This window comes from Oncorhynchus masou, chromosome 1 (genome assembly GCF_036934945.1).
Source record: "Oncorhynchus masou masou isolate Uvic2021 chromosome 1, UVic_Omas_1.1, whole genome shotgun sequence".
In the NCBI taxonomy this organism is placed as follows: domain Eukaryota; kingdom Metazoa; phylum Chordata; class Actinopteri; order Salmoniformes; family Salmonidae; genus Oncorhynchus; species Oncorhynchus masou.
The window spans coordinates 51,692,797-51,706,355 of NC_088212.1; the positions used below are offsets into that span (position 1 = coordinate 51,692,797).

Genomic DNA, 13,559 nt, shown 5'->3' on the forward strand with positions numbered 1-13,559 from the left:
ATTTGCAGCCCATTTTATCACTAAATTGCCCAACACTAACCCAAATCAAATTCTCAGCGCTCCACATCAAACAACTACCATGGTGTTAAAGGATCATATAAGGTTACCCTCTCTTTTAAAAGGCTCTATGCCAGGTGACTATTCTAAAGAATAATTCCTTTTGGGAAAAAAGCATATCTGAAAACATCCAAGCAGAGCATTGTGCTAGACTAGAGGTCAACTTTCAGCAGAGCAGAGACCTGCTTCTACCAGTAGTTTGAATGACAATCAGAATCGGGGTGGGGTTATAATGCGTGAGACTATTTTAAAGGGGACGGTTCACCTAAATTACAAAATTATGTATTGGTTTTCTTCCTGACAGCGACCAGGTAAACAAAACCAAAGCAAGATAGGTGTCTTACTTGTCCATAAACTGCTTACAGGGTAAGGAAAACCAATATGCAGTGTTGTAGTTTGGGTGAACTATCCCTTTAAGTTGTAGGCTCTCTGGCTAAACTTTGTTACATCACGAGAGGTTAATAATTATTGGAGGTGTATGTTAATGTCAATGTTAAGAGAATCCTACACATCACCCCAGGCCCAGACATACTTGGAAATCGTTCATAAGTCCAAATTTGCAGCCTCCTTCCTTACAAATCGAGAAGTCATAACCAAGTGTGCAGGCAGCATCCGTGCAGTTCAAGTCACTGACACTGGAGGTATCATTGTGATCGCCAGTGGCGTCTCTAAGGATACAAGATCCTGTAAGAAAGGATGAGAATATTAACTTGAGTCTTCAATTAACTAATTGTGGAATTATTATTCATTTTAAACAGTGTACTCGTCTTGCTACTGTAATTTCATGTTCATTTTATAAAGAGAAAGATTACCAGTAGAAACAGTCACTGCCACATAAGTAATTCCAGTTATAAGGATGGCCAAAAGAGTGCCCTTTGGAATGGCTGACTGAGGATCCTGGGGAACAGAACAAAATATTTCTCAATGTTTTGTTGTGAATACATTAAAAATGCATGACAGTTTTTGCTCTATATTGAAAGTGCTCCATCTTGAAAACTTCACTGCTGACATGCACCCTTTCTAGGGATTATATTAACAGTGGACTAAAGAACAAAATGCAAAAATGTAGTTTTCGAGTGTACAGTAGTATTCCTTTAAAGGCCCAGTGAAGTCAAAAATGTGGTTTTCCTGTTTCATATGCATTACCACACTATGGAGTTTGAAATAATATTGTGAAATTGTGAAAATAATGATAATGCCCTTTCAGTGTAAGAGCTGTTTGAAAAGACCGCCTGAAATGTTTGCCTGTTTTGGTGTGATGGAGTTTTGGCCTGCCTGGTGACATCACCAGGCGGTAAATTAGTTATTTGACCAATAAGAAAGAGAGTTCCAAACCTCTGCCAATAATAGTGAGTTTTCAGTTTCCTCCTCCCCACTCAGACCTAGGGTTACAACAGTGGTGTAAAGTACTTAAGTAAAAATACTTTAAAGTACTACTTAAGTCATTTTTTGGGGTAGCTGTACTTTTACTTCACTACATTTCTAAAGAAAATCATGTACTTTTTACTCCATACATTTTCTCTGACACCCAAAAGTACTTTTGAATTCTTAGCAGGATAGGACATTTTTTCAATTCACGCACTTATCAAGAGAACCTCCCTGGACATCTCTACTGCCTCTGATCTGGCGGACTCACTAAACACAAATGCGTAATTTGTAAATTATGTCTGAGTGTTGGAGTGTGCCCCTGGCTATCCGTAAATTTAAAAAAACAAGAAAATGGTGCCGTCTGGTTTGCTTAATATAAATAATTTGAAATTATTTATACTTTTACTTTTAATACTTAAGTACATTTGACCCATGTTATTTATTTTTAATACTTAAGTATATGTAAAAACCAAGTACTTTAGACTTTTACTCAAATAGTATTTTACTGGGCGACTTTCACTTTTACGTGAGTCATTTTCTATTAACGTATTTTACATTTACTCAAGTATGACAATTGGGTACTTTTTCCACCACTGGGTTGCAAAGCTACCGGTAATTTATCAATGTTACCAGAATCTTCAGTAATTTTGGTAATTAAGAGAAAATCGATGGCAATCTATTGTAACTTTGGTAATTTATACTGGAATAACTTAAAACAAATGTATTCACATATAGTATTATTTTTTGTATAAATCTGTGTCCATATTGTCCATGAGTTTCTAGTAGATAGACCATTTGGTTCAAGAGAAAATAGCCTAATTAATAAAAAAAAACATCTAAACAAAAAATTTCAATTACTGTACCTCTGCAACTCATCCAACTATTTACTTTTCCCACAACTGCCACCAGTTTGACACCAAAACATTGACAAGAAAAACATTGGCATAGTAAAATAAATATAAAATATATTAAATGCTGAAACCCTCATATCAAACACCAATAGTATTCACTAAGTTGATGGTTTATATTTAGGATAATGTTTTACAGCTTTGTCATTCTATTTTTCAAATTATCTTATTTAATTATTTCATATATTTTACATGTGATAAGTACAGAGAGAGAGCCAGAGATAATTGCAGACACGTGATAAGTTTAATAAAGGTTCAATTTAAAAAAATAATCTACCCAAAAGGGCCACTAGGAGTATTTTGATAGATTACATAAAATCCTTGAAATATACCAAAATTCTAGTAAAGTTTCCAGTAAAATACCCTCCCTTTGCAACCCTACTCAGACCACTCACAGACAGTCTTTGCAAAATTCTTGGTTGAGAAATTGCTATCTGCTAAGAAGCTTTTTTTGTTTATTTTTTACCGTTTTAATTGAACACAATCACAGTAAGGTACTTCATTGTTACTGGGAAACGATTTGATATTGATATAAAACGGCTGCATTGGACCTTTGAGAGAAGCCAAGGTCTTACTGTAAGGTCTCCTGAGATGTTGGCACCTGCCAGGATGCCTGTTGCAGCCGGAAAGAAAATGGCAAACATGGAAAAGAACGTCTCGCCGTCTCTGAAATCCGGTCCCATGTTCTCCATCATGATAGCCGCTTCGGATGAAAAATAACACAACGTGAGAATTTCATCTTGATTCAATGGGGGCAGTCGTAAGCCATTAAATATAATGCTAGCCTGTGTGCCAGTCTGTTTCTGCACTCTTGCCAACTCCTTATGGAATTGTCCTGCCAAAGATGTTTTCCTTGAAAATTACAATTAGATGGGCAAAAGCACAAACACATCTGAGATTAGATTAATGTAATGCATGCTCAACAGAAGGAGAATTACAATTTGGGATATGGAAATGAGTATATAGTTGAACTATCAGACAAACCTTTGTAGCCAAAGAAGCCTTTGGGCTCTTTTGACTCCATGGTGATGACGGTTCCGATGAAATAGTTGAAGATGGCGGCCAAAAGAATGACCAACAACACAATCTGGGCCTGGAAGGGAATGTTTGGTCAGGAGTGGTACAGAGTTTTAACACATTTATCTGCCAGAAGTTCCATAAAGTCACTACGGCAAGAGTCTAAAGTAAAGCACGGTTTCCTTGTGTTACTATGTGTGACAGTGCATTGCTCTGTGGGTCTTACCTTCGCCTCCCACTCCATCCCTGCCACTGAGATGCCCAGAAGCAGGATGACAGTGAGGGTGCCCACTATACGGACGTCATTGAGCTCATCTGTCATCAGGGCATCTACATCCTGTCAATCAGGAAACAATCACCCAGGGCTGTTACTGTTGTTGCTATGTAAAATGTCAACATGGCACACAGCGATCAAATCAACGTTCACTATACAGGCATATCAAATGTTCCTTACATTAAGCATCTCAACGACAGTTTCAGCAAAGCCCACAACATACATGGCCACAGCCACAGCATTAGCAAAGGCGAAGATGAGACCAATGGAGCCGCCAAATTCAGGGCCCAAACTCCTTGATATGAGGTAATATGCTCCACCTAAGATAAGATGAAGAATTGCAGATGGGTTAGACCAGAAACACGCTAGGGTTAGACCAGAATCACAATTCAAGCGTGTTAATGCTCAGCACACTATAACTGACTTTAAAGGTAATTTCCAATTGAGCTGACATTTTCTGTGTTTATTGTGAGTGTGATCTCCGCAAATGCAGGAACATTGCCTTTAAAATCCACAGTGTCGACAGCCAGGGGCGTCTGGCACCACAAAAATCTGAGGGGCCACAAATACGTAAGGATGGCTGGGGGGTGGTGTGAAACAGCTTTTTCCTGCAATCTAGAGCCATAAACATTATGCTTAGTTCTATATAAAAAAATAAGTATATTTTTATGCATATCTAAGCATACCTCTTGAGCTGTCTGTATCCTCCTGACAGTAATTCTTTAACAAAATTAACTAAATATGCTTCTCACATCTCTGAGGAAATATGGGTAAAAGATTGAAAGGAATGTGAGTCTTATTCAGTACGTTTATTTGCTTGCTTTTCTAGAAAAAGAAAGTCTACCAACCTTTCCCGCTACTTTAACTTGATCGATAGGCTGAAATGCTTTTGGTAACTAGTTATGAGGTTGGGAGATTGGGAACCTATCTGGGTTACACTAAAAGGGCATTATCATTTTTTTTTTTACAAATCTGAGGGGGCACATGCCCTTCTGCACGGGCATGACGCTTTTGTCGACAGTGCTCTACGGATTTAATCCCGGCATCATGAAGGATCCCAAAGACTTTACCAAATTAATACTCCTTACAATCTCTTCTAATACCTAATTTATATAATTCTGCTACAGGATCCTAATACATTGTTAATATATTAGCATTTCATCAGGAATAAAGCTTTCCCTTACCTCCTCGCACAAACCCATTGGTTGCTATGGCTGAGGTGGAGAGTCCAGTGATGGTGGTTACAACTGTTGCCATCAGAATAATAACACATGTCAGACCTGTTAAAAAAGATGAGCAAATGATCTTTTAGTAGATAACTTTCTCATCATGCTTACAGGTAAAATCGATTGGGACAAAGGCCTGTAGGAATTTGTTTTACCTGACCTGGAAAAACTCTGGGCCCTAGTTATAGACCATGTTACTAGGCCCACTTGGTCAAAAAGCATAATAATAATATACCTGCAAGTATATAATTTTATGGTAACAAACACTACAACAAGAGGTGCGTTTATTTCATGTCACCTGGTGCCCCAGGTGGGTGGAGATTTCATTTTAAGACCAATGGAATGGTCTAAAATTAACAAACCCTGAAAGGGGTTTGGGTGATGCAAAACTAACACGCCCAATGCTCAAGCAACACTATGAGGTTTGACACCTTAAATATTTTGGTCTTGATTGAACATGAGTCATCACCTACGTACCAATGCCTGCCTGTCCCACGATCCATGACATGCGAATAAAGAGCATCACACCCCAGATGTTCAACATGCAACGTATCTGAAAACACAGACACACAGGTGACAACATTCATGTTACCAACACATACTTCTATAGTGGGGGGAAACCATTAATTTGAAAGCTTGTTTTTAGATTTGTGTTGGATGTCTTTGAAAGGATTTACATTGATGTGCAATTCAATGATTCATCACAGAGCAATAAGGAGAACATGGTAGAGTTTGAATAGTTCTAAAAGAAAAAAACGGATGTTTGGGCCAGAGACAACAAAATGTTTAGTTCCCAGATCCAGTTCTGGTCCAGATACAGTACTAACCAGGACACCTTTGACCCAGCCAAACTTGATGGTGCCTCCCTGTGCTTGTTCCTTTGTTCCTTCTTTGGCTGCAGCCTCCTCAGCAAGAGTAGACTCCTCCCCAATAGGAAAGCCATCCTCATCCAATGGCTCCTGAAAAATACCACACATAAAAAATGCTGACAAACATTAATGGCTAGATTCAATCCGATCGCCTATGATCATATTAAAGGCAACATTTCCGAGTCTGTGTTCGCTTCATATGTGACCCGATTCATGAAACGAGAGCCGTTTGAACGTCTAAAATAATTTTTTTTATCAAAATGCGTTTTTGGGGGGCAGAAATGCCTTCTGAAACATGTGAACTTTCATGTGCCTTCATAACAAACTTGTATGCCATCTGTAAACACAATTGTTAAATTACGAGCCTTGTTGGTTAAGCCACAGAAAAGGTTTGCAACCTTCCCACTAGCCATGATTGGCTAAGATATTGTGTGGCCTGGACATGCCGAGAAATTAGTTCAGATTGATCTGCCATAGAAGGCTTCTGTCTATTATTTTGAGCTCGTCAGTGTTGGTAATCCTGTCGAACACGGCTTTTACATTTTTTTTATTGTGTTGTGGACCTGAATAAGTATTGCTCTCCACTTTCTGGAGGATCAAGTTTTGAAATCAATAGAATTAGAGTATAATAGTTAAATAGATGGAGAAAACACCTGTCTCCAATTACATCTTCAAACTAATGGCAACCGTGGTATGGCATTCTTGACAGGGAGATGCGTCCATCATGCATGATGATGTATACACTTAAGATAGCCTAGCGTTAAGCTCGCTACATTTTCAGATATGACACATTTCAAATTTTGACAGAAAGTGGTTTCATTTCAAGCTGTGTTCATTGTTGCTTAACTAGCTAATGTTAGCTGGCTGGCTCGTTAGCTAACGTTACGTGACGTGTGTGATCTTAAACCTTTTTTACCTAGCTAGGTCATTGTTTACCCAGCTAGCTAAATACATGTCTAAAGATAAAGTGTACTGTTAGCTAGCTAGCTAATGTTAGCTGGCGGGATCGTTAGCTAACATTACGTGACGTGTGTGATCTTAAACGTTGTTTACCTAGCTAGGTTCATTGTTTACCTAGTTAGCTATATGTCTTAAGTTAAAGTGTACTGTTAGCTCGTTAGCTAACATTTCGTGTGTGAACTTACACTTTGTTTACCTAGCTAGGTTCATTGTTTACCTAGTTAGCTATATGTCTTAAGTTAAAGTGTACTGTTAGCTAACGTTAGCTGGCTGGCTTGTTAGCGAACGTTACATGACGTGTGTACAACACCCGTTGAATATGGCCGGGGTCAGTAAACATCTGCAAAAAAGCCGAATGAAATTGTTGCCAGCGGAGCTGGTCAGGCTGTTTTCATGTAATCCATAGATAAACAAATCATCAGCCAGAGCGTCAAGTGTGCACTACGAGAGCGAAACAGGTTGGGTGGGGCTAAAGCTTAAGATTGTGTGAACGATGCTGAATGGGTGTAGACAAAGAAGAGCTCTTCGCTAGATACCAAAACATTCAAAGGCCAATTTCTCAAAAGTGAGTTTACAAGTTAATCAACTTTCAAAGCAGAATTACTTTTCCATTGTTCCTCAAATGTAGTGTATGATGTACCATTTTGTAGCTCTGAGTCTCTACTTTTATCCAATGTAGAAAACACAATTTCAAATGTTGCTACATAAGACTGAATCCAGGTGTTGAGTCACATATGTCGACTCAATTGGAAATGACCTTTAACCCTAAAAGCGGCAACATATTTTTTGCTATAATGTGGATCTTCTGATGAACTGAAATCGGAAGTTATAACAATAACAAAGGGCCACCCCGTCGCTGTTTTGGTTAACAGCTGAGGGATGGGGCTGGAGAAATGTGATTAATCCCTTTCAAATTCATAGACAGAGCTATGAATGAAAGGACTGACCATCAATGCTTTCATAATAATAGTTGTAACCATGTTTTTCATTGTCTGCATTATTTACAAACAATGGAGTAAAACAAGCTTATATTTTGGGTTCTGATGGGGTATGACAGTTGAACTAAGGTCATGAGGCATTCCTAAATTATATTCTTCAAGAATAATTGGGTATATCACTCATTTAAGGGAGTGGCTGCATGACTGGATTATCTGGAGTTCTTTCTGATAGCTAAACAACCTTTCCTTCTGTGCATGTACTAGTTCGGCAGCCTAGAGATGGAATAGGCCACTCGGTCGAATTTCAATGATGTACTATCTATCAAATCATTCTGTGTTGCATGATCACTGAGAAGCAAAATAAAAGTTGCATGTTATCTATGGTTAAAACTCAGATTGTTTTGCCCAAATGCAATGTGTAGACAGAGCTCCTGAGTGGTGCAGCGGTCTAAGGCACTGCATCTCAGTGCTAGGGCCGTCACTACAGACCCTGGTTTGATTCCAGGCTGTGTCACAACCGGCTGTGATTGAGAATCCCATAGGATGGCGCACAATTGGCCAGCGCTAAGAATTTGTTCTTAACTGACTTGCCTATTTAAATAAAATTTGCTACATGTTACATGATGTTGTCATGTAGGCTAAATGCATTTGTCTGACGCCTGCTTATGTTTGTGCTACTGCAATATCCTTAGTTACAACAGACAGAAAAGGTTGCAGCTACATATTGATCATGTAGTCCTATATTAGCCTAAAAAAACATTACTGTTCAAAAGTTTGGGGTCACTTAGAAATGTCCTTGTTTTTGAAAGAAAAGCACATTTTTTGCCCATTAAAATAAACATCAAATTGATCAGAAATACAGTGTAGACATTGTTAATGTTGTAAATGACTATTGTAGCTGGAATATGGAATATCTACATGGGCATACAGAGGTCCATTATCAGCAATCATCACTCCTGTGTTCCAATGGCACGTTGTGTTAGCTAATCCATGTTTTTCATTCTAAAAGGCTAATTGATCATGAGAAAATGTCACGTTCTGACCTTAGTTCTTGTGTTATGTCTTTGTTTTAGTATGGTCAGGGCGTGAGTTGGGTGGGTTGTCTATGTTCGTTTTTCTATGTTGTGTTTTGTGTTTGGCCTGGTATGGTTCTCAATCAGAGGCAGGTGTCGTTAGTTGTCTTTGATTGAGAATCATACTTAGGTAGCCTTTTCCCACCTGTGCTTCGTGGGTGATTCTTTCCGTTTCAGTGTTTGCACCATTCTGGACTGGTTTCGGTTTTCATTTTGATTATCTTGTTTTTTTGTATTTTCGTATTCATTCCTATTAAAATACATGATGGATACATACCACGCTGCGCATTGGTCCTCCGATCCTTCCTACTACTCCTCCCCGTTACAGAAAACCTTTTTGCAATTATGTTAGCACAGCTGAAAACTGTTCTTCTGATTAAAGAAACAATAAAACTGGCCTTCTTTAGACTAGTTGAGTATCTGGAGCATCTGCATTTGTGGGTTCGATTACAGGCTCAAAATTGCCAGAAACAAAGAACTTTCTTCTGAAACTTGTCAGTTTATTCTTGTTCTGAGAAATGAAGGCTATTCCATGCGAGAAATTGCCAATAAACTGAAGATGTCATACACCTCTGTATACTACTCCCTTCAAAGAACAGCGCAAACTGGCTCTAACCAGAATAGAAAGAGGAGTGGGAGGCCCCGGTGCACAACTGAGCAAGAGGACAAGTACATTAGTGTCTAGTTTGAGAAACAGACGCCTCACAAGTCCTCAACTGGCAGCTTCATTAAATAGTACCCGCAAAACACCAGTGTCGACATCAACAGTGAAGAGGCGACTCCGGGATGCTGGCCTTCTAGGCAGAGATGCAAGAAAAAGCCATATCTCAGACTGGACAATAAAAAGAAAAGATTAAGGTGGGTCCTCCCACTTTCACTCCACCGGGGCCTCCCACTCCTCTTTCTATAATTACAAAAGGGTTTTCTAATGTTCAATTAGCCTTTTAACATGATAAACCTGGATTAGCTAACACAACGTGCCATTGGAACACAGGAGTGAAGGTTGATAATAATGGGCCTCTGTACTCTTATGTAGATATTCTATTAAAAATCATCAATTTCCCGCTACAACATTAACAATGTCTACACTATATTTCTGATCAGTTTGATGTTATTGGACAATAAAAATGGCTTTTCTTTCAAAAACAAGGACATTTCTAAGTAACCCCAAACTTTTGAATGGTAGTATATATACTGTATATTTTTGGAATGCTTGTTCAAATCGTCGCAGATAACGGAGGGTGGAATGTGACGGTTCGATCTGGTCTCCTTGCCTCAACCTTAATATAAGAGTCTAAAAATGTGTATAGCAATTGCAGTTTGCCCCTTTAAAGTACATTTCAGTTCCATTTGTGCAATACTCATATTCAAATTCAACTTCCGTTGGCACTAATATCACTCCATATCACACTTTCCTCTGCAAATGGAAATGGAACCTTTGACATGCAGGTATGCATGTACAGTTGAAGTCGGATGTTTACATAGACCTTAACCAAATAATCCTTGTAAAAATTCCCTGTCTTAGGTCAGTTAGGATCACCACTTTATTTTAAGAAAATATATTTTGTGAAATGTCAGAATAATAGTAGAGAGAATGATTTATTTCAGCTTTTACTTCTTTCATCACATTCCCAGTGGGTCAGAAGTTTACATACACTCAATTGGTATTTGGTAGCATTGCCTTTAAATTGTTTAACTTGGGTCAAATATTTTGGGTAGCCTTCCACAAGCTTCCAACAATAAGTTGGGTGAATTTTGGCCCATTCCTCATGACAGATCTGGTGTAACTGAGACAGGTTTACAGGCCTCCTTGCTCACACACACTTTTTCAGTTCTGCCCACAGATTTTCTATAAGATTGAGGTCAGGGCTTTGTGATGGCCACTCCAATACCTTGACTTCGTTGTACTTAAGCCATTTTGCCACGACTTTGAAAGTATGCTTGGGGTCATTGTCCATTTGGAAGACCCATTTGGGACCAAGCTTTAACTTCCTGACTGATGTCTTGAGATGTTGCTTCAATATATCCACATAATTGTCCTCCCTCATGATGCCATCTATTTTGTGAAGTGCACCAGTCCCTCCTGCAGCAAAGCACCCCCACAGCATGATGCTGCCACCCCCGTGCTTCATGGTTGGGATGATGTTCTTCGGCTTGCAAGCCTCCCCCTTTTTCCTCCAAACATAACAATGGTCATTATGGTCAAACAGTTCTATTTTTGTTTCATCAGGCCAGAGGACATTTCTCCAAAAAGTACGACATAGGACTCGTTTTATGTTGATATAGGACTCGTTTTACTGTGGATATAGGTACTTTTGAACCTGTTTTCTCCAGCATCTTCACAAGGTCCTTTGCTATTGTTCTGAAATTGATTTGCACTTTTCGCACCCAAGTACGTCATCTCTAGGAGACAGAACGCATCTCCTTCCTGAGTGGTATGACGGCTGCGTGGTCCCATGGTGATTATGCTTGCATACTATATTTTATCCAGATGAACGTGGTACCTTCACATGTTTGGAAATTGCTCCCAAGGATGAACCAGACTTGTGGAGGTCTAAAAAACTGTTTTCTGAGGTCTTGGCTGATTTCTTTTGATTTTCCCATGATGTCAAGCAAAGAGGCACTGGGTTTGAAGGTAGGCCTTGAAAAAAGCATTGTTGGAAAAATTACTTGTGTCATTCACAAAGTAGATGTCCTAACCGACTTGCCCAAACTATAGTTTGTTAACAAGAAATTTGAGGAGTGGTTGACTCCAACCTAAGTGTATGTAAACTTCCGACTTCTACTGTATACATAAACATTGTGTAATATCTAGATTATTAGATATAGAAGGCCTAGAACCTGTGGTTTGAATAGATGTTACAATATTTCGGCCTGTGGGCTGGACTGATGTATCTACTCTGTCCTCCATTACTAGTGACCTGCCCCCATGAGAGGCATGTGAGTGATCCAACAGGATAGCGTGGCTATAAAGTGTTAGAGACCAGAGACTGGGACACTGGACCATTGAGTATAGGGAAGGGAGAGAGAACCACGGCAGCATTGTTTGTTGGTGGCTGCAAAGGCTGTCAGTTGCCAAGAGTAGCCGGTGATCAGGGTTTGGGCATGGTCAGAGAGAGCATTGTCTGAGCAAAATGTGTGGGTCATGCCCCTGATGTCACGCTGTCCATTCAAAGGACTGTAAAGGAGAAGAAATGTCCCTGTGGAAGGGAATGCTGTGATTGTGACAGACGAGGTCACTTCAGCTTAGCATAGACACATTACACTGGCAGTTGTGATACAGCATCAATGGACTGGCCATAGGGCGTTCTGGCAAATTTCTAAATGTAGATTTTTTGTGTGCAGAATGACTATTATTTGGGTAATAACGAGGGGCCTCATGGAAAACAATGGGCCGGGCTGGGGGCCTCTAGGGGAAAAAATGGGCCAGTGTGTTATAAATGCACAGGTTGATGTTAGGTCCCAGTCTGTTCCTGTGGTACAGTGTCACTAGGGCTGAATGTAAGGATGAACTATAGATTTACATACAGTGCTTTCACAAAGTATTCATACCCCTTGACTTATTCCACATTTTGTTGTGTTACACCCTGAATTTTTCTCACCCATCTACACAATATACCCTCATGTTTTTATACGTTTTTTTACACTTGGCACCAATATAGGCTATCTCGAGGCGTGCGCTATCAATCCCCACCTGTCTGGTAAATAGCGATGTAGTGGCGCGTCAAAACAGAAGGTGGTAGCAGGTTACATACCTTGTCAAGCTCATCGTGTAACTCCGAAAGAGTTGGTCGTATCAATTTATCTCCAAGAGGCGCTTCTGTTTGTCGGTAGAAATCGATGTTTGGGACAGCATCAATTGTGTTATGGCCAAATGTTCGCATATAATACGTATTTGAGTGGGTATCTGAAATGTTAGTATGACCGCTTGCGGACGAACGATGGCTGCCCGTGCTCCTGACAGTGTCACCATTCTGAGCCACATCAGATGCATCCGTCCCTATTCCACCTGAATCAAGAAACTTGACTACGCTAAATCTCCCTTTGGACTCCTCTCCACCTGCCGACCCCTTACTACCAGTCGTACCCGTATTTCCATCAGTCCCTCCCGACGTGCGCTCTCCAGATGTGACGGGTCCTAACTCCGTTACCTCTGTCACCTGAAACCTGCTTTGACCTGAACCCGCTGTCTTGAGAGCTGGTTTCTGACCTGAAGGTGATGACATGTCCACTGAGTAGTTATCACTGTATAATCAGATGTACTGCAGAAAATTGTTTTGAAAAGGACCATTTAAATTCATTCCTTCAGCAAGGTATGCATCAGTACTCAAGCCAAAGCTGCGCCCTGTGCATCTATCTACCCGATCCACTCTCTCCTGTTCTGGACCCCAACAGTGATGCCTCGAGTGTGGGTCGAATGTTCTGAGAAATTAGCAACTCCGAGTACGTCACTCGCCAACACAAGGTCTAGAGGTCGCAGGGCAGCGTCAAGGAGCAAACATGCAAATTTGTCCATGCGCTTTTTGTGTGCGCTTTTCAACCGCAGACAACCCACTAAAATTATTAGCTTTGAATGTATGTGAAATTAATATTTTATTGTCATGTATAATTGTTCATTCACAGAACTCTAAAGTCAGGCAACTATTTCACTAGTGATTTCAATAGAAAACAAGTGCTACATTGTAAACCTTACTATAACTCCCTAACCCATTAAATAAATTGAGTCATGCCTACTCAAACATCTCCAACTGTCTGTAAAAACCAAATCATACAAGTGGTACTCACTCAGATGTCAATAAAACATGTTCGCACTTAGTTTTTATGTGAGGAATGTTAACAAATATAAGGTCATTGAGTAACTATAACTTT

At 39.8% G+C, this 13,559-nt stretch overlaps 1 protein-coding gene across 1 annotated transcript in view; it reads right to left on the reverse strand.

Moving 5' to 3' along the window:
- Positions 1-13,120, reverse strand: part of LOC135546282 (solute carrier family 12 member 2-like) — a 37,238-nt gene extending 24,118 nt beyond the window's left edge. Inside the window, exons 1-10 of the mRNA XM_064974587.1 lie at positions 12,446-13,120; positions 5,678-5,809; positions 5,328-5,403; positions 4,809-4,904; positions 3,805-3,944; positions 3,577-3,687; positions 3,318-3,426; positions 2,909-3,036; positions 870-954; positions 590-741 (exon numbers count right to left, since the gene is read on the reverse strand). Of these exons, the coding sequence (XP_064830659.1) occupies positions 590-741; positions 870-954; positions 2,909-3,036; positions 3,318-3,426; positions 3,577-3,687; positions 3,805-3,944; positions 4,809-4,904; positions 5,328-5,403; positions 5,678-5,809; positions 12,446-12,916 (1,500 nt within the window). The 5' untranslated portion in view covers positions 12,917-13,120. The remainder of the gene's footprint in view (positions 1-589; positions 742-869; positions 955-2,908; positions 3,037-3,317; positions 3,427-3,576; positions 3,688-3,804; positions 3,945-4,808; positions 4,905-5,327; positions 5,404-5,677; positions 5,810-12,445) is intronic.
- Positions 13,121-13,559: the final 439 nt, after the last annotated feature.